Here is a 25,191-nt window from a genome sequence, read left to right on the forward strand (position 1 = left end):
GGGTAAAGAACTAGCTAGCGGGATAGAAATATTGCAAGTGGAATCTGCAACAAAAAGTTGCAGTGTATCTTTATCTCTTAACAGGAATGTTTCTGTTTAGGATTCCAGCCAGCCAGCTACATCTTCCTCCAGGATACTATAAGCTGTAGGCCAACTCACTCTTCCCCTCCTTGTTTTCTTTTCCATTTGACACTTATCATCCTGAGGCTGTTGGAGGTTGCTGAATATGCTCAGTATTCATTGGGCTGTTTGGGGGAGTTTTACCCCCTTAGTTTTGTGTAGGGTTTTTTTGTATTTCTGCAAACCAAAGACTCACCTGTTTACCTTGACCTATAACTGAATTAGGATTCCACTGGGGTTGCTGTGTACATGACACTGTTTGGTTTTAATTGTTAATTTTGATTTAACACTGTTTTTATTACTGTTCTTATTACATTTTGAGAGTTTAAATTTTGTTATATGCCTTCTTGGAAGGGTTTGCCTTAAGAGGCAGCTTATACATTTTTTAAATAAATAAAAAAAATATACAGCACCTACATGGAAATCACTTCTTCACAATGTGTGATGCAAGAAAAGACACACTTAGCCTAGTGTGTCTCTTCCTCCATTGCCTTTCTTTACCTTCTTCTATGCTTTTCTTCATGTGTCTGAAGATACATTTTGGCAGCTTGCGTGTTACAAGAATTTTAGCTTTCATTAAAAAACAAACAAACATGTTTCTATTATATTTTGGCAGAGGTCAAGCCTACAGATGGAACTATGAAACCAAGTCTTGGTGACTGTGTTACCTTACCCCTACCTTCTCCTTCTCTTTATTTACACTGCAAGCCTGATGTCAGGGCTCTGTCTTTTATTTTCTGTTTTATATTGTTCAACACCTTGGGTTTATTAAGGTGCTTATGAAATTATTTGGTTATGAGAAAGCCATAGTCAATATAATCTAAGTGTTTATAAGCCTATTCCATTATTTTAAAAGGAATAAGCAGCTTTACATGTAACACGGGAAGGGTCCGTCTACACTACATGTCCCCCTTACTGTGGGAATTCCCCAGCAGTGTAGCATCCTGATAAACAGGTTGGGAAGTCAAAGCAGGAATTAGCGTCCTCGTGTTAGCATCAGTATAGAAGCCCCTCAGTTATATGCCCACCTTCCTCATTACATAACAAGAACAGATTGCCCTGTGTACAAGGGATAAATGTAAAAGCAGTAATCATACTGCTTATTTTCAGGTTAAAGTAGGAATAGGAAGACTTTCAAGTAAATTGACAAATCTATTTCTAAGACTAAAAAAACCAAGAAAGAGTCAAGAAAAAGGCAAGGTAAAAACATACCAGCATATGCACTGGAATCATTTCTATAGTAAATTGGTAGTTTGTGAAAACACCTAGTTTTGCACAAGCAAAATGAAGTTGCCAGTAAACAACTATACTGAGTGACAATAAGCACAGAAGAGAAAGTGATGATGAGAGATGCCAGAGTTCTGTGGATACTTCTTTTCAGTTCAAAGCACTGAGGATAGGGGCCTAGAGCAGATATAGCACTGACACTCTTAGTTAAGAGATTGGGAGAAGGCTACAGGATTGCATCCTCCCAACTCCCACCCCTTGTCACCGCACAGTATAGCATTATATCTGCACTGACCCTAATAAGTATTGAAGGATCAACTTCATATCCTAGTTTCCAGCTCTGCCTAAAAGCTAACTCCAAATAGTGTCCATGATGTTATGCTGTAATGCTACACCATAGTTAACTCTGACAAGAGAAGGAAAGGCCAAATTTGCATGGGAGAGGGCAGAAAGCATGGAAGGTTTTAGCCTGTTCCTGATTTCTTAACTGCAGATAAGAGATTAGTAGCATTACATCAACACTGGGCCAAGATATAATTTGTAACATGTTACAAGCATGGATTTTAGCGGTTTCCTGGTTCTTGCATATTAAGTTACTACTGTTCTAGATTGAAATAGTATTCCCCATATTTCAGCTAACTGTTGACCAAATGAGATTGGTAAAGAAGTACAAATGCTAGACACAGATTCCTCCACTCGCCCTATGCAACTTAATCTGTCATGTCACCAACAGCTCCTTCTGCATATGTTGCAGTATCAACTGTCTTCCTGAAATACGAGCATATTAAATCCAAATAAAGACATACTCGCAATATACTAATTTGTTGTCCTATAGAAATAACATCAAACAATGAATCATCAGGGATCAAATACTATGTCTAGAAAAGTAGATGGGTTCATAGGTGATAAACAATCTGAAAATGCAAGAAAGGTCAGGGGGTATTTCATTAGTTAAATCAGGGAGAATAGAACATTCATTTTTCTAGTTATAAACACTGATGAACATATCCTTTCAATTGGGCACCAACTTGCTTCTGTCTGCTTCCACAAATGCACTGAAACGTATCATTTTTCCTCCAGCAACAGCAACAGTAACATTTTAATCCTAAGAACATAGGAAGAGCCCTGCTCAATCAGATCAAGGGTCCATCTAGTCCAGCATTCTGTTCACACAGTGGCCAAGCAGCTGCCCACTGGAAACCCACAACCACGTAACAAGTTTTAGAAACAGAAGCATTTCAAATCCACCAACACTTACATTGACAAAGTTAAGATTTCTTCCACATAGCGGCCTTGCAAATAGCCATTCAGTAGTGGCTTCCCAATCTCCCTACTCCCCTCACCTGTCTCCACTGCCATAGCTTTGAGAAGGCACCTCCAGAGTTCTCTTCCTACCAGAAAAGAGGAAGTGGGACATACAGCTACCTGCCTGTGCTTCAGCAGCTCAGTCTCCTCTTCCACCACCATCACCAGCCGCCATCAAGCCTTACTATTGAGGCAGGAGGATACTTGTGCAACTGCAGTAGCATTGCTATGTTTGGAAACAAAGCTCATGGGGCTCTCTTGGTCTTCTGACTAAAAGGGTTTGCGGTCAGTGCACGCACAGCTATGCCACACCTCCAGCCTAGGAAATGCAAAAGAATACGACAGTGGAAAGGTAAGAGATGCAGTTTGCAACTTAACTACTTTTCCCTATAGAAAAGTGGAAAACTACATGGCTGATTTATTCACTTTTAAAAATCTACTTGTGTATGTAAAAGGGTCTTTGCTCAGATTACGAGACCACCATATTCCAATTTTTGCCACAAGGCCACATACAATTACTACTTTATAGGATTCTCCATTCAAAAGTTTCATGTTTCTGCTACCATTAGTTGCACATCTCAGCACATCTAAAAAGTGATCAGGTATGTCCTATCCTATCCTCTACTCCACTACCAATAGACATCAGCATTTTGTCCAAGCTGTAAACATTTTAAAACAGGGTTTGAAGTTTTCCCAACGTTATTTCTGTTTTGACATGTTCACCCCAATGGCAAATCCTCGCCCACTTGAGTTTAGTCATACAATGTCTGTGCCTTGCCAGCAGATTCAGAAATTGCACTTCAGAGTGAAGAATCTTAAGGACCAAGTCCTAACCCATACTCTCGAATTTGAGAACTTTTAAAATAAATTGCCAAGAAGGAACGTTGCCTTTGCCACACTATAGTAATTTGTTTTTTTAAATCTATGCTGTAATTGTTCAGTTTAAAGAGAATGTTGAGCTTCCCTTCCAGTTTTATACCTATGGGTGTTAACAGTTGGAGGAACCCAGTGGAGGTTGATGGCCAGTCTTACTGGTGGGGTGGAGGGCGGGTCATGAGAGGTGGAGCCAAGGGGGTCAAGTGGACATGGAACAGTCTTTTAAGCCCCAACACTCAGCAGCCCATACCACAGAAAGGGAAAACCGAGGCACCAAACATGCAAAGGAGGGGATGCGGAAATCACCCAGCCACACAAAAGCACTCCTTTGAACCCACATTCTCCTGTTCCAGCAACAACTCCCATTCCACAGACAATCAAGTGACTTTAAGGTGATGAGTGGGAGGGGAGAATCCACACAGCCATAATGACAATTATAATAATTAAAATAATAATGTGGTATCTTCAGAGCCCCACAGAAAAGCAGCCTTTGGAACATAGGAACAAATTCTGAAAATCCACGCCTTTGTAAATCCATCTCAAAGCATCCACCAAAGCAGACCTACTCAGAACAACACACTACAAAATTCCAAGTTATGTGTATCTTGTAAGAAGTAGGGAGGACTGGATTGGTCAGGAGAAAGCAGGTTCTGTGCACATCCACAGTTGGCCGCTTGGCATGCAATAATGATGATGAGCAATATATCCCTTGGGAAGCCAGCAGGAACCCATCGCAAAACACACAGACCCCTTGCCCCATGACACACACAGAGGCACACACTCACAGACAACCCCCTCATACACCCACCCCAAGGTATTCACACACACACACACACACACTCTCACACTCACTCACTCCCCCCTGCCCCCAGGGATTCACATACAGAGAGATACACCACACAACAAGGCATTCACACAGAGACACATCTTATTTATTTATTTATTTAATTTCTATACCACCCAACAGCTGACGCTCTCTGGGCAGTTCACAAAAATTAAAACCAAAAAGCACACAATAAAACAATATAAAATATAAAAGCATTAAAACCACAGTACAATAATACACCAGAATAAAATGTAGCAGCAATGCAGAGATTTAAAATACAGATTTAAAACAGCAAAACTAAAAGACAGGAAAGATAAAATGCTAAAATACCTGGGAAAATAAAAAAGGGATATACTGTAGGTGCCAGGCGAACCTCACTAGGGAGCTCATTCCATAGCCGGAGTGCTACAGCGGAAAAGACCCTCTTCCTAGTAGCCACCCGCCTCACTTCCTTTGGCAGGGGCTCACAGAGAAGGACTGCTGAGGATTATCTTAGGGTCTGGGCAGGCACATATGGGAGAAAGCGATTGTTCAGATAACCTGGCCCCAAGCTGTTAAGGGCTTTGAATGTTAACACCAGCACTTTGAATTGGGCCTGGAAATGGACTGGCAGCCAGTGCAGCTGGAAAAGTACTGGCGAAATATGAGCTCACTGGACAGTCCCTGTTAACAATCTTGCTGCCCTAGCTGAAGTTTCTGAACCATTTTCAAAGGCAGCTCCACGTATAACGCATTGTAGTAATCCAGACGAGAAGTTATCAGAGCATGGATAACCGTAGCTAGGCTATCTCTGTCCAGATAAGGGTGTAGTTGGTATACCAGCCTAAGCTGATAAAAAGTGCTCTGTGCCACTGAGTTCACCTGTGTCTCAAGTGACAGTTCTGGATCCAAGAGCACCCCCAAACTACGAACCTGATCCTTTAGGGGGAGTGCAACCCCCTCCAGAACAGGTTGAATATCACCTAGCTGGGCAGACGAACCACCCACTAACAGTACCTCCATCTTGTCTGGATTGAGTTTCAGCTTATTGGCCCTCATCCAGTCCATTACTGTGCCCAGGTCCTGATTCAGAGCAGCCACTGCCTCACCTGGGTTTGATGAGAAAGAGAGGTGGAGCTGGGTGTCATCCACATATTGATGGCACCTTAGCCCACACCTCCGGATAACCTCCCTCAGCCGACTCATGTAGATGATAAACAGGATGGGGGATAAAATAGAGCCCTGTGGAACCCCATGGCATAATTGCCTTGGCACAGAGCAGTAATCCCCCAGCACCACCTTCTGGAATCGGCCATCCAAGCAGGACCAGAACCAGTGCAGTGCAGTGCCTCCAACTCCCAACCCAGACAACCTATCCAGAAGGATACCATGGTTGATGGTATCGAAAACCGCTGAGAGGTCCAGGAGAATCAACAGGGTTGCACTCCCCCTGTCCCTCTCCTGGCAAAAGTCATCCCACAGGGCGACTGAGGCAGTTTCTGTTCCAAAACCAGGCCTGAAGCCAACTGAAATGGATCTAGATAATCTGTTTCATTCAAGAGTGCCTGGAGCTGTCCTGCAACAACCCGCTCAAGCACCTTGCCCAGGAAGGGGATGTTGGCCACTGGCCTATAATTGTTAATGTCCTCCAGGTCCAGGTGAGGCTTTTTCAGGAGTGGTCTGATTACCACCTCTTTTAAAGAGGCCGGCACCACTCCTAATCTCAAGGAGGAATTTACAACCTCCTGGACCCAGCCGGACATCCCCTCCTTGTTTGATGTAATAAGCCATGAAGGGCAAGGGTCAAGCACACAAGTGGTCGACCGGACTTGGCCAAGCACCTTGTCCACATCCTCAGGCCTCAATAACATGTCTGCCCTTGTCTTAAGGCTTTGATCCTATGTATGCTTACAAGGGAATAAGTTCCACTGAATTCAGTGGGTCTTACTTCTGAGTAGACCTACACAGGATTGCTCTACATGTCCCATTCACCCTTCCCCTTGTGCACATCTGCACGCACTCTCTCTCTCTCTCATCCTCACCCCTTCCCTGGGATTCACACACTGACACACACTCACTCACACAATAAGGGATTCACTAGACACATCTCCTTAAGGCTTCTAAGTTTAAACAACAATATACCGGTAATAAAATGGATGTTGCCATCAAGCTAAGGAAGAATACAAGGGAAGGAAAACAAGATTGGAGAGAAAAGTTGTAAAGTGCCTGGCTCTGCCCCACAGCGAGGTACTAATAGACTGGCTCAGCAAATTATCCAGTGTGAGCTGGCCAGCCAATGGAGTGAATGAAGGCTGCTGCTCTGCTCACTGCTGGCGCCTCAGCCTCACCCAGGACCCCTCCGTTGAGAAGGAAGGGGTCTATGATGATTGCGTAGCCAGCCCTCTCTGCCACCAGAGGGGAGCGCACCCCAGCAGGCAGCAGCAAAAGTTTTTCCCCTATTGGGAAACGCTCTGCGCCTGTGAGTCAACGTGCGCATGCGGAGTTTCATCAGTGATACTGCTGAGCTGGACCAGGAGATCCTGGTTGCACCGCAGCAGCAGCAGAGTGTCAGGGTGGACACTGAGCCCATAGAATCCCAGAGTCGTTCTGATTCTGAGGAAGAGCAGTCGCTCCTGGGAGAGGAGCACGCTTCTCTTTCCCAGGACCAACAGCTGATGGAGATTCCTCCCACCAGCATTCCTAGTTTAGTTAGCAGTCCAGGGAGTGACCAAGCACAGATAGCAGACTTGGTGGATGCGCGACGCAGACGCAGAGAGCGGCGCCAGATGGAGGGTGCGGAAAGGAGGCGTAATGCCAGGTTGGCGCGCAAACAACGGCTGCGCCCAGAGGATCCAAGGGAAAAGGGGAGGGACTCTCCCTAGTCCTTAAGTTCAGGGGTCTGCCAGTAATTTCCTTTCAAACGGGGACCAACTGTTCCAACTTAGGGCGTAGGTACTGTGCTGCTCAGATCTAGTTGCAATCGGTATAGTTGTTAAGTTGTAAAAGAAGAATAAAGCTTTGAAAGGAATTCCTTTGTCTGTGTCTGGACTTGGCTACTGGATTAGACTGAGAGAGGCCTCCAAGGAGTCCTTGACACAGAGAAGCTGGCAACGGTGCCACAAAGATTTATTATTATTATTATTGCTCAGACAGGTTGCGGGGGGAGAAGTGGGGATGGGGCTGCACCCACTTAGCCCTCTGATTGGCTTTGCCACTGCAGAGGACGGTACTGCACTACTGCTACAGTGGGGGGGGGGGATTCTAGATTTAATTTAATTTCTTCATATTTTTAAAGCAAGTATGTTGAAGACCAACTTACACAGGTAACATAGCATTCAAGACTTTAGGACCACCTACAGGGGGTTTCCCTTAATTTTCTCCCTCACCCCTACTCTTTTTTGTCCCTTGTGATTGCATAGAGAAGCTGGACTATGGGACAGAATGCCCAAGAAACCAGAAGGTGATGAATCCTGATTGACAATTTGACATATGGAATCCCAGAATACTTGCATCCTGCAGTTGGCTGGAATACTCAGCTGCTAAGAGAGAATTGTTACTAATATGCCACAAGTAATTCCTCAACGTGAAGTATCTACTAAGAACACAATTTAAAATGAACTGGCTTTTATGGAGAGTTTTCAATTACTTTCTAAGCAAAACTCAACTCAAAGATGCCACTGGCTATTTTAGGTATTTTGCCTGTAGATACTCAGCTGAAATCTACTTGCAATGTTTAGAGATCTTGAAAGAAGAATCTTTCTCATTTTAGGAAACACAGATTTGTTGCAACACACCTCACTTTCTGTAATCTACATTAACTGTCCAACGCCTACAACACAAAGAATAGTGCTATTCGCTCCGAATGCCCAATGGGGCTTGGGGCTTTTGTTTCTTGAACACCTACCCTCCATGCCACAGGGCAAGCCGCTTTTGAAACGAGGAAACATTCCCTAGCAGTTTGTAACATTATGTGGCATTCTGCCCACCCGCCCCCAGTCAGAAATCCCACTGGGAAAGCCTAAAGCCATTGTTTGGATCCTGGCCAAGATTGCATTGCTGTGCTCTGGTAATTCTAACGTGAGTTCCTAACTGACCTTTTCCAGAACATCCCAGGCACTTTTAAGCCCTTACATGTCATTAATTCCTCAGCCAATGTGACAGGGGAACAAATCGCTTGAATAGAAAGAGATGCCCAACCTGGCACAACAGTGGGTTTATCTGTCTCTGGAATCTTCCTGAATCCCCTCTCAGACTGAAAGGGGGTGATAACTGGATTTAGAGAAATCCCCAATACAGATAAATCCAGTATTGTACGAAACCTTTTTAGCCAGGGAGAGGGTGAGGCAAACATACGTATGAGCTCAACACTCACAATTGGATTGAGAAGTAAATGCCTTGCCAGGACTTAGAAGTGGCAGTATGCAGGATAATTTGAAGTTGGTGAGGAAGAAACACAAGTTATACTTAAGATGCAGCACTAAAGTATTTCTACCAATGAAGACCAGGGTAGGCAGTGTTCACATCAGCTTGAGACTTGGTCTGCCTCATACCAGATCCAGATATATTACAACTTTTTAATCATTTATTTAGTGCCATCAATGTTCATGGTACTTTACAAAAATGCAAGGGGACAAATTTTGGCATATAAAATTCAACACAGGGGAGGCAGAAGAAGTAGCAAAAAAGAGAAGCAGGGATAAGCAGGGGGAGAATGTGTGTTTACTTACACATATTTAAGACTTCATTGCAGGAGATAGGGGAACTGTATGAGCTAGGGGATAGCACCGAACAGGAAAGATTTGAGGAGAGAACAGGAGAGATTTGAGGAGGGATTTAAAAGGAGTAAGAGAACTGGCATCAACACAGGTGGTTCTGGGAAACATTCCAAGCATGAAGGGGAAGCAAGGGGAAAAGGGTGGAGTCATTTTGGGGGCAGGAGAAATAAACATCTGACCAGGTCCTTGAATCTCACAGCTAGGAAATAGCATAAATGTATCACAAAACATGCCCACCATCCTTGGCCAATTGATGTGCTGATATTTGATGGAGAAATAATTTTATATAAGATTTCACAACACTTATCTAGCATTACAGGTTCATGTTGCAGCCATTTGTAGTGATCAAGCATCTGCACTTTGGAAAACACAAGCTGCCAAAGTTGATAAGCTAATTACAAAAAAATATTCAGCAGTAATAATTGACGCAGGCTAGCCCCAAAGCATTCTTTCCAAGAATAAAAATCTTTACCATATTCACCAAAGCGAAGAGACTCCCACTGCTGCCATTCAACAAGGGTGCTTACTGCCTGCACACCAGCATAAATTAGCAGCATTCCTAAGGTTGCATCTAGCAGAAAGTTGATAAAGTACCTAAGATGATGAGAAAAATACAGAAAAGGAATCCAAGAATGGACGTATCATTTTGATATAATCAAAATCCCCATCCTTATCGCTATAAACCATCCTCTTCAGCCAGTGCTTAGACTTTGACAGTGCCTCCACATTTTCAAGCTTGATGCCCAGAAACCTGCATAATCATACAATAATTTTCAGATTTGATATTCTTCACTGCACTTCAAGAATGTAGATACCTAGAACACACACAAGTCTAGCAATAGGGTTGGAAGGCCCCTGTATTTTATTATACTTGTTCTGTTTTGTTAGTTGTCTAGGTTTGACAGCACCCTGTAAGTTAAGATTTAACATGTGCATTATTTTTCCAGTGACTGCACAGTATAGAAAGACACCTGTATTTGTGGCACTCCTTTACATGTAGCCAAACACTCACCTTTCCATATACATCTAAACTTAAATCCTAGTGTGTAATAAGGAAGTACTCTTGCACTGCAGATTCTATTTACTTTATCCAAATGGCTCCTCTAAGCCAGGATTTGTGCCCTTTTTATGTTTACTGTCTAAGCCTACAAGACTTTAGACAGCCAAAAAAGGCAATGTGGGCGAAGTCAAGTCACGAGAGAAAGTAGGCCTGAGTTTCCCTACCTTTTTTCTTTGATGTAGGAGTTGTTAACTTCTAGCATCTATCTACAATAGATACATATTATTCTCTGTTGTATTTGAGGGCAGAGGCTGCAACATTTAGTCAATTAATTTGTTAGACACACTGATTAAAAACCTTTGATCAATTAAAATATCTCTAATGAAGCCCCTTACATTTTTAATGCTAGTGTAGCAGGCAAAGACACACATAAAGACACAGAGACTGTGATCTGGTTTGCACGACCACTGTGGGTTAAACAAGCCACAGTGGCTTGTTTAAGCCATGGCACATGCTGGGCACCATTTGCCTAGTCACCACCTGGCTGATTAGGCAAATGGTGCCTGGCCCACTGTGGCTTGTTTAATCCACAGTGATCATGCTAACCACCCCAATGTAATATAGTGGTTAGAGTGTTGGTCTTGAAGCAGGACAATCCAGATCCAAGCCCTGCTCAGCCATAAAGCTCACTAGGTAACCTTGGTCCAACCACTCATTCTTAGTATAACGTACCTTAAAGGCTAATTGCCAGGATAATAACTGGGGCAGGTGATTGGGGGTGGGGGAGAGATTGTACACCACCCTGAACTCTTTGGAAGAAGAGCAGGATAAACATGTAATGATAGAAATTTCTGTGCCTACTTAACCTGTTTGTAGATGTTTGAATGCAAAAATACTAGCAGAAAGGCAAAAGAAGCTGCATTAGAAGTGTTTTAAACACTTCCCTATATAAAGGATGATAGGCCAGATGGATTAAGACATTTGGACTGATCAGTTTTGGGATGTACAAATTTGACCTATTATTATAGAAGAGGCCACCAGAGGTCACTGTTGTCTTGGATAATATAAAACTGTGTCATTACTGCACTACTGATCCCTCATCCTTATTTTTCAACTTTTATGGTAAAATTGCTCCACCTTGAGGACTACAGAACTGGACTATGAAAATTTAACTTAGGGTTCTTAGCTTGGATGTGCAGCTGCTTATGATAAAAATAAAACAATATGGCCCAAATTCTATTTATCAGCTGAACTTCAATAGGATTGTGCCCTAAAGCGTTGCGTATACACAAACAAGGGTCTTACTTACAGTGAACAAGGGTCATCCTCTTTGGTAAGATCTGATAAATACACATTGGCAAAGTGGATAAACAACATCCCTATGGCTTGTTTGGAAGTATCCAAAAACCTACAGAAAGTTAAAAAAGTAGTCATCACGTTAAGCACTTTGACTGCACAGAGATCCTTACCAGAATATTGCAAGATCTTAGAAAGACAATACACCAATGAATGGTCTTGAAGCAGCTGTGAACATTTTATTTCTTGCATGTCCAACTCTCTACCCTAGCAGAGCATTTTCTAGTTTACTTACTTGACTGGGTGAAAGGGAAAGGAGTGCAAGTGACATTCATTACCAAGGACTATTAACAGGCAAGTTCAGTTTTGCATTTGACATTCTGATACATTTCTCATTATTCTAGAACAGGGGTGTCAAATTCAAATGAGCTGGAGGGCTGATTAGCACCATTAATGCCCTAAGCTGCCAGCTGCTCTCCGCTCTACCACCCAAGCCCCCTTCCCTCATGGCACAGCTTTCTGTCCAACCCTGCCATAATTTCCTCTCATCCAAGCCTCTACAGGCCACAGCTACCACCACCCATTCCATGCCCTTCTAGTTTAGCTGACAGTTCAGGGAAACAGCATGCTTGATGCTTTGTGACACTAACAAAGCACTGCACTCTGTTCTCCACACAGCTTGACACCTGCGCTGCTAACTTGGAAAGAATGGTGGAAAAGGCTGACACTAGGGATGGGGGAGAAATTTGTTCAGTTCGCATTTTAATGGGAATGTACCTAATTTCGTACTTTTGAACCACTATGCGAACTGAAACTCAGTTATCCTCTGAAATTTGCATTTCTCTGAATTTTGCATTTGAATACTCCAATCAAAACATGCATACAAAAATGAATATATTAGGGAAAATAATGTTCAAAACACACTACAATAGGAAAATTGCTTGCAAAACATATGAGGCCAAATGAATACAAAAATGCATGCGCTAGGAGAAATGTGCGCAGAAATGCCTATGAATTTTATACAAACTTTAATAAACAAATTCTCAAAGTTCAGGATGATCTGAATTCCTGGAGGAATTCTCAAAGCTTGAGAAGAATCGAGCGTTAAGATTGGAAAAATGAGAAAGAGGAACCAAAACGGACAGAGCCATCTAACTCTAGCTGACACCAGCCAGTGCCAAGTCAGCCCACTACAGGCATCAACTTTGAAGCCCCGATGATGAGTCAAGTAATTTGTGTGGTGTATGGAAGGCAGGCCATAGGCCATGCTGGGAATTCCAAAGGCCCTGGGCTATTCTTGACAGACCTGTTCTAGAATAACCAACCATGTTTTGTTACAGTCCAAAGCAGGCAAAGGCTGGCAGCTTTGAGTTCGGCGGTGAGTGTGCATTACAGTAGCACCAAAGTTAGCAACAGTTTTAATGTACTTTTGGAAGCAGGACAAATATCTTAAGAAAAAGGAATTTACTTGAGAAATTCTAGCAAATGGTTGGAAGGACAAAGAAAAGAATCCACATCACCTACTATATTCCTTGCTCTAAGGAATAGGTAACATTTTTATTTATGATGTGGGCAAGGTGCTTGCAGCAATGTGACAAACCGCACGCCCTCTCGATCCCTGCCCCTCTTGGCTGATAAAAGCTATCCGAGGGGGAATGACTGGGGGGGTTCAGGGAGTGATAAATGCTTCCCCGCGGGAAGGGGTGGTCCCTGCTGTCCTTAAGGAGGCAGCAGTGCGACCACTCCTGAAGAAGCCCACTCTGGACCCAACGCAGTAGACAACTACCGCCCAGTCGCAAATACCCCTCTCTTAGGGAAGGTACTTGAGAGGGTTGTGGTGGAGCAACTGCAGGCACTTTTGGAGGATACTGATTATCTAGACCCATTCTAGTCTGGATTTCGATCTGGTTATGGGACTGAATCAGCCTTGGTCACCTTGATATATGACCTTTTTTGAGAGAGGGACAAGGTGAGTGCAACCCTGTTAATTCTGCTCGACCTCTCACAGGCCTTTGATATCATCAACCATGGTATCCTCATGGATCAACTCCGTGGGATGGGTATCAGAGGCACTGTGTTACAGTGGTTCCAGTCCTACCTACAGTGCCAATTTCAGAGACTAACATTAGGTGACTATTCCTTGGCCCTTTGGCAACTGAGCTATGGCGCACTGAAGGGTACCATCTTGTCCCCAATGTTGTTTAACATCTATATGAAGCTGCTGGGAGTGGTCATTAGGAGATTTGGAGCTAAATGCCATCAGTATGCTGATGACATGTAGCTCTATCTTCCTGTGACATCTGAAACAGGCGAGGCTGTGCAAGTCCTGGATGAGTGCCTAAACTCAGTAATGGGCTGGATGAGGGCCAATAAACTGAAGCTGAATCCTGACAAGTCAGAAGCCCTCTGGGTGAGTGGTTCCTGAGTCTGGGAGATAGGCTCATTGCCTGCTCTGAATGGGCTACACTCCCTCTGAAAGATCAGGTTTCTAGTCTGGGGGTACTCCTAGATCCGTCATTGCCACTGGAGGCCCAAGCAGCTGCTGCGGCTCAGAGTGCCTTTTACCATCTTCGGCTGGTTCACCAGCTACGGTCTCTCCTGAACAGGGGCAGCTTGGCCACAGTGGTACAGGCACTGATAACTTCAAGGCTGGATTACCGCAATGCGCTGTATGTGGGGTTGCCCTTGAGGCTGGTCCAGAAGCTGGAGCTAGTGCAGAATGCAGCACGGCCTTGTTGGGTGGTATCCAGCGGGGCTGCTCCACCTCCACTGGTTCCATTGCAGTCATGGGATCTACCACTTGTGCAACGGCCCTTTGATGCTTCTAAAATTAACTGCAGAATGCAGCAGCTTGGCTGTTGTCAGGAGCTGCCCCTTTTCAGCACGTAACTCCTCTGCTGAGGGAACTGCACTGGCTGCTTATTCACTACCAGGCCAGGTTTAAGGTACTAGTACTAGCGTACAAAGCTCTAAACAACTTGGGACCAGAATGTCTGAGAGAGCCTCCTTCTTTACCAACCCGCCCAGTCACTGAGGTCATTGGAGGGCTTGCTTCTGGTGGTTCCACATGGACCTATGGCCCAGGTGGAGTCCACCAGGAAAAGAGCCTTCAGCGTGGTGGCCCCCTTCCTGTGGAACTCCCTGCCTTTGGAGGTCAGGCAGGCGCCAATGTTGTGCTGCTTTCGGGGCCTCCTGAAAACACTGTTATTTCAAGAGGCCTTCCCTGAGTGACCAGCCGCGGTTTATTAAGATCAGAATCTGTTCTTTTAAAATGTTTTAATTGTTTTAATTATGGGTTTTATTTTTTTATCTTGTTGTTCACTGCTCCGAAATCTTTGATGTGGTAAAAGGTAAAGGTAAAGGTGTCCCCAACCAGTCGTGTCTGACTCTAGGGTGCAGTGCTCATCCCCGTTTTTAAGCCGAAGAGCCAGCGCTGTCCAAAGACGCTTCCGTGGTCATGTGGCTGGCATGACTGAACACCGAGGTGCACGGAACGCTGTTACCTTTCCCACCGAGGCGGTGCCTATTTATCTACTTGCAATTTCTTGCTTTCGAACTGCTAGGTTGGCAGAAGCTGGGACTGAAGACGGGAGCTCACTCGGGTCTCGAACTGCTGACCTGCCGACCTTCCAGTCTGCAGTTCAGCGTCTTAACCACTGGAGCAGCATATAAATATTCAAAATACATAAATGAAATAAAATGTAATGTTTCCATCACTGAAATCGGAAAATAGCCTGCTGCTCCTGCATTCTGGCACTATCTGCTCTAAGTCTGGCAGGCATGGGAGACAATCTAATGCAACTGCCATTTTCTTTTAAAAGAGTCAAGAGTTCACACTCACAGACATCTCTGCCTCTGTGTGCATACAGTCTGCAAAACACAAAATTACACACAGCATTTGGGAACTAACATTCCCAAATGTCTATAAGATGAACATCTAGGAAAAGGTAAGGCACTCTAGGAACAATACCAAAAACTCTTACCAAATCCTCCAAGGACGCCTTTCATGCTTTGGTTCTCTGAAGCGTTTCACTGAAAGAAAATTAAGAATCATCAGTGAATTGTCAAAGTTGCACCAACTAATCCCCTAACGGCTGAATCTGCATGCAATACTCCATTTTAAGAAATTTTATCCACTATTCCAGAGCAAACTGAAAATTAACATTTAGTGACACCTTCACAGAATGACATGCGAGTTCAGTACCAAGGTTCTCTGTCAGCACTTACCTGCTAGGTATTTTATGGTTGAGTAAATGCACAACACTTTTGCTTGCCCTTGCCCCTTATGCTAAGGAACTCGGTTCAAATGGTTTGTAATCCAGTAAATATAATGACCTTAAATCCAGAGAATGTGGCTCATTTAGAGCAGTGTAAAATTGCTGAATTTAGTCATTCCATTAAAAAAAAAAAAGAGATATTTATACAAACAAAAACAACTGAAGAAAACAACAATTTAAGGCAGTTTGCCAAGAAAGAAAATCAACCCTGAGTGCTCACTGGAAGGACAGATACTGAAACTGAAGTTCAAATATTTTGGCCACCTAATGCGAAGAGAAAACTCTCTGGAAAAGACCCTGATGCTGGGAAAGACTGAAGGCAAAAGGAGAAGGGGATGGCAGAGGATGAGATGGCTAGATAGCATCACTGATGCAATGAATATGGACTTGAGCACGCTGCAGGAGAGAGCGCAGGACAGAAAGGCCTGGCGTGCTATGGTCCATGGGGTCACGAAGAGTCGGACACGACTGAACGACTGAAGAACAACAACAACAACAACAACAAGTATGAATAGTGGTGACACAAGAACTTTATGGTTACAGCTTGAACTAGTACGAAAATGAGAACAAAGCGCTGGACTTGCTTTGCAACTGCAAGACCCTGGGGAGAAAGCAGACTGTCTTAATGCTATTTTCCACTAGCTTAGAAATAGCCCTGAAGTGCCAGTTTACATAAGCCTAAAAAAATACAAGCTACAGTTGGTCAACTGCCTACACATCACGCTGCAATCCTTTACAGTCAAGAAGGTAATCCAGGTGATTTACATTCGGCATGTTCCTTAGAAGTGAATTACGGAGAGGATGAGGAAGTTGTAAAGCAAGCACAAGCAAAAAGAGACTCACTAGGGTGAATGCTAGAGGGAATGGTTCACTTGAGCTATATATGGAGATAAATACTGCAATTCAATGCAGAAAACAGCCTGCAACCAAGGAGGCAAATTACACATTTGGAAAATGCGAGGAATTACTTAGCTCCATGCCATAATTCAAGATAATCCAGAAACAAAAGCATTGCAGGGGGCAGCAATGTAAATGCAATACTGGCGTGCCAAAAGTGGCAAATGCCCCTTTGCAAACCTTTCCTGGATTTATCTTGATTAGAGCAGGAGGGAGGGACTAATCCACTCTTTCTCAATCAGTATGATGCGGGTCACTCAAGTGTTGGTTGGTATTTGTGATGGCTGTTTTATTTTGTAAAGCCTTTCTTCCATCAGATACTCTCTCAAGTCTTATACCACATGGAAGGACTCTGAAGCCCTCTTCTTGTCTTCATATCTACTTGACCTCAAGACCAAATACAGGTTTGGCCTTATTTAACTTTATCGAGGCTTGGGCAGTTATCATAGTTAGCTCTCTCAGTAAAGAAAACAGCTATGTACAACATAGCCCATTACTGCCCAGTTCCCCACAGTCTGGTAATAAATGCAAGCAATTAAAGAGTTGTTTAACCACACTAAAATCCGTAGAAGATTTTTAAAGCAATTCTTTCTAAATCAGTATGTGGAACTTTAGCACTAGCTTGATGGTATGCAAGTATTTTAATCATTGAACAGACTGAAGTTGCATACTTGGAAAGCCTACAAAATTACTGTTAGAAACATGGATCTCATAGCAACATTTCAGCTAGTGATATATTTTGCCTGTTGTAACAGGTAAGAGGGGATATGGAAGGTGAATACCATAGGAATGGCTCCTTGCTACCATTTAGTTATTTTTCATATAAAATGCTCATCTTTGTAGAAACAACATAATAGTCCTGATGATTTTCACATGCATTTGGCAAGAGAGGATCCTGAAAATAAATGGTTGCAGGCCCAAATGACCATGGGACAAATGCATCCTCAGCACCCCCCAAAATGGCAAATGTGCCCATGCGGCCAAAAACGTTGCCTACACTTGATGTATCTTATACAGACAGGCATCTAATGATTGGCAGTATTTTGAGTCCATTCATCTCTGCAATGCATACGCTGATTTGTTATCAATAGTTATCAAATATCTGGGGCAACACATTTGGGGAATGGTGGAACCCAACCTCTTCTCTCTCACTCTGTGATCTCTGAAACTTCATATTCTGCTGAGATGGATATTTGTGAGCCCCTGATCTCTAACTCTATCCATACGGTATTTGGAATGTTTGTAATACTAAGGAAACTGCTTATCTGAGGCTTCTGTTGGAAGTCTATGACAAAGGGAGTGTGAAATCCCGTGACCAAATTGCCATTTTCAATTACTTTATCTTTAACAGGAATTAAAAAAGCCCTTGCTACATCTTTCAGAGCAGGGGTGCAGAACCTTGGGTCTGGGGGCCAAATCCAGCCCTCCTGGGTGTTCCAGACTGTCACACCCCCTTCCTTTGTCCCCCCCGCCACAAACCACCAATCATTGGGTGGTTTCCAGGCTTCTGTACAATTTCCCCCCTTCCTAAAGTTTGAAATGTCTCTCCTAAGGCTTAGCTACTGGCAGTAAGAACTTTAAGCTAAAATATGCTGGTATTTTATCCTCACCCTTTTGCCTTTGGCCACCCCCACCACTGAAATGCGGCCCCCAAGAGTTTCTCAATAAAGGAATTCAGCCCTCAGGCTGAAAGAGGTTCAGCACTCCTGGCATAGAGTCTTCCATCTTCTTCACAGGCAGGGGCACACTTGGTAAAGAAACAGCCTTTAGAAGTCACTTTCCTTTTATGTCCTTTTGAGAGCTCTCTCAGATCTCTGATTTTCAGAGAAGACTTTTGCACCTCTTCCCCAGGGAGGCTCTACTTGCAACTGTGAGGCCATTGCAATATCACTATCTCCAACCTCAATACCCTCTTCAGCTGCTGAACTTTGCCTGGCCATTTTTGAAGTGGGTCTAGGAAAGACATCTGTGGCTACAGGTGCCTTTTCCCCTAGTGCTGCCTTAATCCAAGATTCCCTATCAGCCATTGCCTTTCATGTGGAGTTCTGACAAATGAAGCAGGCCGATACGTTATGGATCTTCTTAGCTAGGCATGTTAAACATCAATGATTAGGCAACCTTTCTCCTGCATTCCTCAAACTTTCTGAACATTGCTTTGGTGCCAAACACATTCCAGCACTTGCATGCCTACAGTTAACCTATTTAGGGGGCCATAAGTATCCAAAAACCCATAGTGAGAGTAAGATGTTCAATGTGCTAGCTTAGAAGTGACGAGAAGCGTTCCACCACTGCAGCAAAAAATAAAATAAAATAAAATGGGGGGGGTGTCCAGAAGATTTTGCCATTTGGCCTGGACACGTGCGTAGAGCCAACAAAGGAGAACACAGAGTTATACGTTGATGAAGCCCTTCCAAACCAACCGTATTATTACTGCACTTTTAAATCTGCATAAAATATGGGTAAAGTTTCTATGGCAGCAGAACCAGCATGGACATTTTATAGAAGTGACGTTCTGTTCTGAGTATAGATGAAGGCAGGCTTTTAAAGAAAAACATGTTTTATTACCATTTTTTAAAACATCCACTACCATAATTACAACAGCTGAGGAAGAATAGTAAACTACGCTTAAATCTGCAAAAAAATTGTTTTGACAAAGCTCTAGCAATATTAAATCATGAATGGAATTACAAAATTACAGAATATCTGAGGAAACTCATATGGAATTAACTTGTAAAGATACTGATTAGTATTCATTTCATAAGCGACATCTGTTGCATATGGCGGCCTTCATAATGATTCAGTCTTACTACAGAACTAGTTACAGGATGCAAAGCTCCCAGCTTAGAATGTTCCACTGCCACATAGGAGTGTGATATAGGAGCACAGGAGAATACAAACTCTTTTGCAGTGTCTTAAGAGACAGTGACGTGGGACAGAAAAATATCCAAAAAAGTCCCTCTCTCATTCAGCGACTACTGTACAATATAGGCCAAACGTTTCCTCTCAGTGGTATATTTCCAGCATTGTGTTGATGTGGGTAATTTCTGAAAGAACCATTTATTACAGGTATTAAATACTTATACCAGAGATGATACAGCCAACATCTAGTTAAAACAAGCTAGTACCCTCGATCTGTCGAGCGGTCCCCATACTTCATCCCATTCTTCTAGCAAAGCCTTCCATAAACCCCAACTTCACAAACCTGCATCTCGTTACGACCTAACTTCTCAACCCAAAGCCCGCTAGTAGACTGTTAATTTGTCTCTCCTCCTGAATGCATGGCCTATCCCAGAGATGGGCAGAAAGTAGATCACCAAATGTTTTGGACTCCAACTCCCACCATCCCCAACCATGGCTGGGGGTGATGGAAGTTGTAGTCCAACACCTCTGGAGGGCAACTGGCTGGAGAAGGGTAGGCTCTATTATTAGAAAATCAAAAGTAAATATAAAAAGCTTTGTGATATGATGAATTTGGCTCCAGAGTTGGAAACATTTATACCACTATAGTTTTTAAGTTCGCATTCCAAGATTTATTTAAACTTTTTTAAAAATAAAAACCTTGGAAAATGTTAGGACAGTCTTCTTTTTGTCCCCTCTACCCTTTGCCTTGATATTTTCTCCTCCCTCCCAGTGTCTAGCCTCGCTATTCCCCCCCCACCCCAAGTCTTCAGCTCACTGTTTCTCTCCCTCCTAGTCTCTAATCTGGTTCTTTCTCTACCCTTTTGCCTTATTGTTTTCTCTGCCCTTCCTCCTAGCATGTAGCTTTGCTATTTCTCTCCCCTCTCCCCTTTTGTCTTACTATTTCCCCCTCTCTCCCAGCCTCTAGCCTATTTCTGTTCCCCCCACTCCATGCATCACTTTAGGTCAGTTTTGACTAGCCAGGTCCCCACAGCAGCCCTTATGTAACTAGCCACATCCTCCACAGCAGCCATTCTGAATTCTCAAATTCTCAAATGTGCCCATGGGTCCAAAAAGGCTGGGGACCCCTGGACTGCAATGTAGCATTATCTGCACAGTGATTCAATTGAAAATTCTCTTGTATGTAACACAGAAACTATCTTCACAATGTGAATTTGGATTAAAACTCTGCTTGTTTCAAAGTAAGATATCAATCAACTGGCAGACACCAAATACTGTTGTTTTCATACACAGCACAAGAATTCTTCAAAGTAGTAAAATGAAGTTGAGACTTGCCAAAAGGCAAAGTGTGAGCTGCCAACTGGAAAGATATGGAAAAATAAAATAGGAGAGTTGAAAAGGAATCTCTTTTTTCCTGGAATAATAAAAACGGAGACTATTCCAGTTCTCATCTGTAGAATGGGACTAATAATCCAAGAAAATGGCAAAAAACTGTTTGAAGATACATCAGCTTGCAATACTAGCAAGATACTGATATCATAAGCTTAGGAAGAAAAGTTTCAGAACAGTAGATCAGGCAGGAGATAAAAATCTCTCATTACTCCATGCTTGAGTCATCTTTACTTGGCATTTATCTTCTATAGAGTTGGAAGAAGTCAAAGCTATTTGCTGGTTATTACCTATAAAGCTGTAAATGGCTTGGAAGTAGGTTATTAACGATCACCTCCTCCTCCACAAACCTAAACCATTTTCAACATCTGAAGCCCTGCCTTGTGTTTTCGGACGCAAGATCAGGCGTCTCTGTAGTGGCATCCAAATTGTGGAACTCCCTCCCACGGAAGTTGTTTTCCCCTCTCTTGAGTTCTAAGAAAATGGAGAAGACTGTTTTATGCCATTGTCCTTTTGATCTGTTTTAACCTCCTGCTATGATGATCTATTTTTAAACTAACCCAGTTGTTTTCTGCACCCCTTGTGCTTAATATATTGTATTTGGTTTTTAATCTCATTTTATTGTATTTGTGCGTTTATTATCTGGAAGCTGCCTTGGGATCCAAACTGTGGGGTAGAAATTCTTAAATAAAATAATATTTTCACATATTTTCTGAGAGAAGTCCACTTTCTCTTAGTGCCCAAGTGATATATTCTACCATTAAGTCAGTTTCTACAATTATCCTAACATTTTCAGAACACAATATTTTTTTTAAAAAAATCTCATGAATGGCCTAGCAACCTGAAAATACAAGTAGCTTAAATAAGTGAGGATGAGATCTCCAGGAAAATGAAGGATTATTTTAACAAATTATATTGAACTCTGGAAACATCCTAAGAGGAAAAAAAATCCCAAGTTGTTTTAGAGTCAAATCAAAGAAAGAGTAGTTTTATTTATAACCTGCCTTTCTACATATGACGCCCAAGGTGGCTAACAATAATAAGAATACAAGACAATAAAGATAAAAAGTATATAACAATATATACACAGGAGAGGATAAAATGTGTACAACACAGAATTAAAATCATAACACACCAGACAGCAACCAATTAAAATATCTTGGGCAGTAAAAGAGACAGATGAACAACAGGCGAAATTGCTTGTCTAAATAAGGATTTCATTTGCTGAGAAAACAACAAGGAGGGAGCTAAAGAGGCCTTTCTAGGCAGGGAGTTCCAAAGCTGGGGTGCAGCCACTGAGAAGGCCCTCTCTCATGTCCCTGCCAAAAGCACTTCAAATTCTAGCCAGACTGAGAGGACTTTTCTGTACAATCTCAGAACTTGGGCAGGCTTGTATGAGAGAAGGCTGTCCTTCAGGTAACCTGGTGCCAAGCCATTTAAGGCTTTATAAGTCATAACCAGCACTTTGAATAATAACTAGAAATGAAACAGTAGTTAGTGAAGCTGTTGTAAAACAGGAGTCACATGCTCCTATATCCAGCTCCAATTAGTCATTGGACTAAAGCATTCTGAATCAACTGAAGTTTCCAAAACATGGTTTGAAGTCAGCCCCATGTAGAGCACACTGCAGTAATCTAGATGAGATGCAAATAAGGTACGTGTATTACCATGGCAGATCAGACACATCTAGGAATGGGCATTGTTGGCACACCAGTGTCAGCTATGCAAGGATGCTCCTAGACACGGCTGAGTATACATAGTATACATAGAATACTATGAGCTAATGAAATATGCTGTAAAACAGTCTAGTTTTCAAATTGGTAATAATCCGTCAACAGATCTGCACTTTAAATAAGAATGAAACATATAGGATATGTGAAAGTGAAGCCAGAAAAATAGTTTTGTTTTTAAACAATTTTCTCCTTTGGGATGCTCTAGGTGTTGCCTCTTTAAAAAGCAACAAGACAGGTTATCCATTGGTGAACAGGGCTCTTAGCTACTAAGAACTGCAACCTCCCAAAATAGTCAACTTTTTAGTTTAGAAAAAAAAAGATGTCTACAGGTGAAGGGACAAAAGGGTTTGTAAAATTAGGAATAATACAGAGATTTTTTCTCTCCCTTTAACAGAATTTAGGGTCACCCAATAAAATTATTGATCATAGGTTCAAAGAGAAAAGTATTCCACACAATGCAAAACTGAAAAATGTACACCAGATAGCAAACAGGCAAACATCAGGAGCAGGAAAAAATCAGTATGAGTGGAAGCAACAGCCGAACAAGACAAATGAGCAAGTAAAGACATAAATTATAATAATTAATATAAGTAAAATGATATTTTTTCAGAGAAACATTACGTAACAAAATAGCTATAACTTCTATTAAAATATTTTAAAAGATTCATAAATGGGAAAAGAAAATATAAGGTCAAACTTGAATTTCTCATTCCAAAAATTAACAATGACAATTTTTGTACAAATCTATCATTTTGTGGATTATGTTGTTTTATGAAATAAGTTATTTTAATGGAGAGCGCCATATCCCAGACTTTCAAAAACCAGTTGGAAACTCTAGGTGGCTTTCCAAATTGAGCAAAGCACTTCTTGGCCACTAATAATAATCCTAACATAAACTGTAAATCTACAGATTAAAAGAGCAATCCTACGGTCCCTGGGTGAGTGTGCCAGGGACCACAGGACGGCTCGGAAGCCCCCTCCTAGGTCAAAGACAGCGCTCCAACCTTGGAAGGGGGTGTCAGAGTCCCGTCCCCCCCCCCGCCAGTGCAGAAAGAACTGTGCCAGCTGCCCTCTGAGGTCAGAAAAGTGACCTCGGAGGAGGAAAGGGGATGTTTTGGTGGGCAGAGAGGGTGGGAAACCGGACAGGGCAGGATACAAGTTATCCTGCGCCTCCTCCAGCCTCCTTCCCTCCCACTCCTAAAAAGCCAGTCAAGTGAAAAACACCCAAGAGGGAGATGAAGGTCACCTCCACCTTCAGCTGAGCAGGGCACAGAAAACTTGGAAGCCTCCGAGTTCGGGGGCCTCTGAGCGACGATTGTGCCCTTAATCTCGTATTTCAGACAGCAAGTAAAATGGTTTTAGGATTTGTTGACAATTAAGTTCCTGTCATCTGCTGAATTATAAAGAGAATTTCATTACAAAATGTAATTATTTTATTTAAGAACATTTCTATTTTGCTTTATACTAAAGAAGATCCAAAGTGTTGTACAAATAAATACAATAAAAACAAGACAAAGCCCACAATCTGACAGTAGCTCATGCTTACAATATCAATGCTCAGTAAATGCCTGTTGAAACAAATATGTTTTCAGGATGCAACAAAATAGTAATATTGTTGGTGCATGTCAAAGAGGGAGGCTGTTCCAAAGGATAAGTGCTACCACTGTGAAAGCCTTCTTCTGGATGGTTGCCAGATAGACAACTGATGGCTGAGGCACCACCAAGAGGGCCTCATCTGCAGATCTTAGCGGGCAGGCAGGCCAGTATGGGAGAAGGGACTCCCTCCCAAACTGTTTAATACTTGGGACAAATCCAGAACTTATGTATAAGGTCTGATCTAAAGACCTGGCATCTGAGGTTTTCTGATTATTTGTTTTACTTGACTTTTGTGGAGTAAGATACCACTGGTAATACCTTTAAATACTTTTTCCTTCATATTAAATTGACTGGTATTACTGAAAATCCAAGTCCATTCTTATTCCTATTCAAATCTTTGTTGTTGTTTTGGTAGGGAATTTGTGGTTCCATTTGGGTTCTGTGGTTTATCATAGAATCGTAGGGTTGGAAGGGGCCTACAAGGCAATCGTGTCCAACCCCCTGCTCAATGCAGGAATCCAAGACACAGCATCCCCGACAGATGGCTGTCCAGCCTCACCTTGAATGCCTCCAGTGTGGGAGAGCCCACTACCTCCCTAGGAAATTGGTTCCACTGTCGTATTGCTCTAACAGGACGTTTTTCCTGATGTTCAGCCAGAATCTGGCTTCCTGTCACTTGAGCCCATGATTCCATGTCCTGCACTCTGGGATGATGGAGAAGAGATCCTGGCCTTCCTCTCTGTGACAACCTTTCAAGTACTTGAAGAGCGCTATCATATCTCCCCTCAGTCTTCTCTTCTCAAGGCTAAATATGCCCAGTTCTTTCAGTCTCTCTTAGTGATGTTAGAGAATTTCGCCACGGATCCCAGGGGGGCTGAACTCCAGTGAATTCGGCCCCCCAGAATCCATGGCGGAACGGAGCCCCCCACCCCTCCACCCCACGAAACGGAGCCTACCTGGCTGCGGCTCCGGCTGCTGTCGGGCTGGTGCGGATGCAAATGGCGTCCTGAGTAGGGGACGCCATTTGCGTCCCTAT

At 42.8% G+C, this 25,191-nt stretch overlaps 1 protein-coding gene across 2 annotated transcripts in view; it reads right to left on the minus strand.

The window, feature by feature from the left end:
• The window catches only part of STIMATE (STIM activating enhancer), a 67,539-nt gene that overhangs the window by 20,186 nt on the left and 22,162 nt on the right, over positions 1 to 25,191 (minus strand). For both annotated transcript variants that reach the window (XM_084839784.1, XM_084839785.1), the window contains exons 2-4: positions 15,388 to 15,436; positions 11,418 to 11,516; positions 9,581 to 9,702 (exon numbers count right to left, since the gene is read on the minus strand). In XM_084839784.1, the coding sequence (XP_084695910.1) occupies positions 9,581 to 9,702; positions 11,418 to 11,516; positions 15,388 to 15,436 (270 nt within the window). The remainder of the gene's footprint in view (positions 1 to 9,580; positions 9,703 to 11,417; positions 11,517 to 15,387; positions 15,437 to 25,191) is intronic.

The sequence above is a fragment of the Heloderma suspectum genome, chromosome 2 (genome assembly GCF_057233095.1).
Source record: "Heloderma suspectum isolate Gila_16-S chromosome 2, 16-S_ref, whole genome shotgun sequence".
Taxonomy (NCBI): domain Eukaryota; kingdom Metazoa; phylum Chordata; class Lepidosauria; order Squamata; family Helodermatidae; genus Heloderma; species Heloderma suspectum.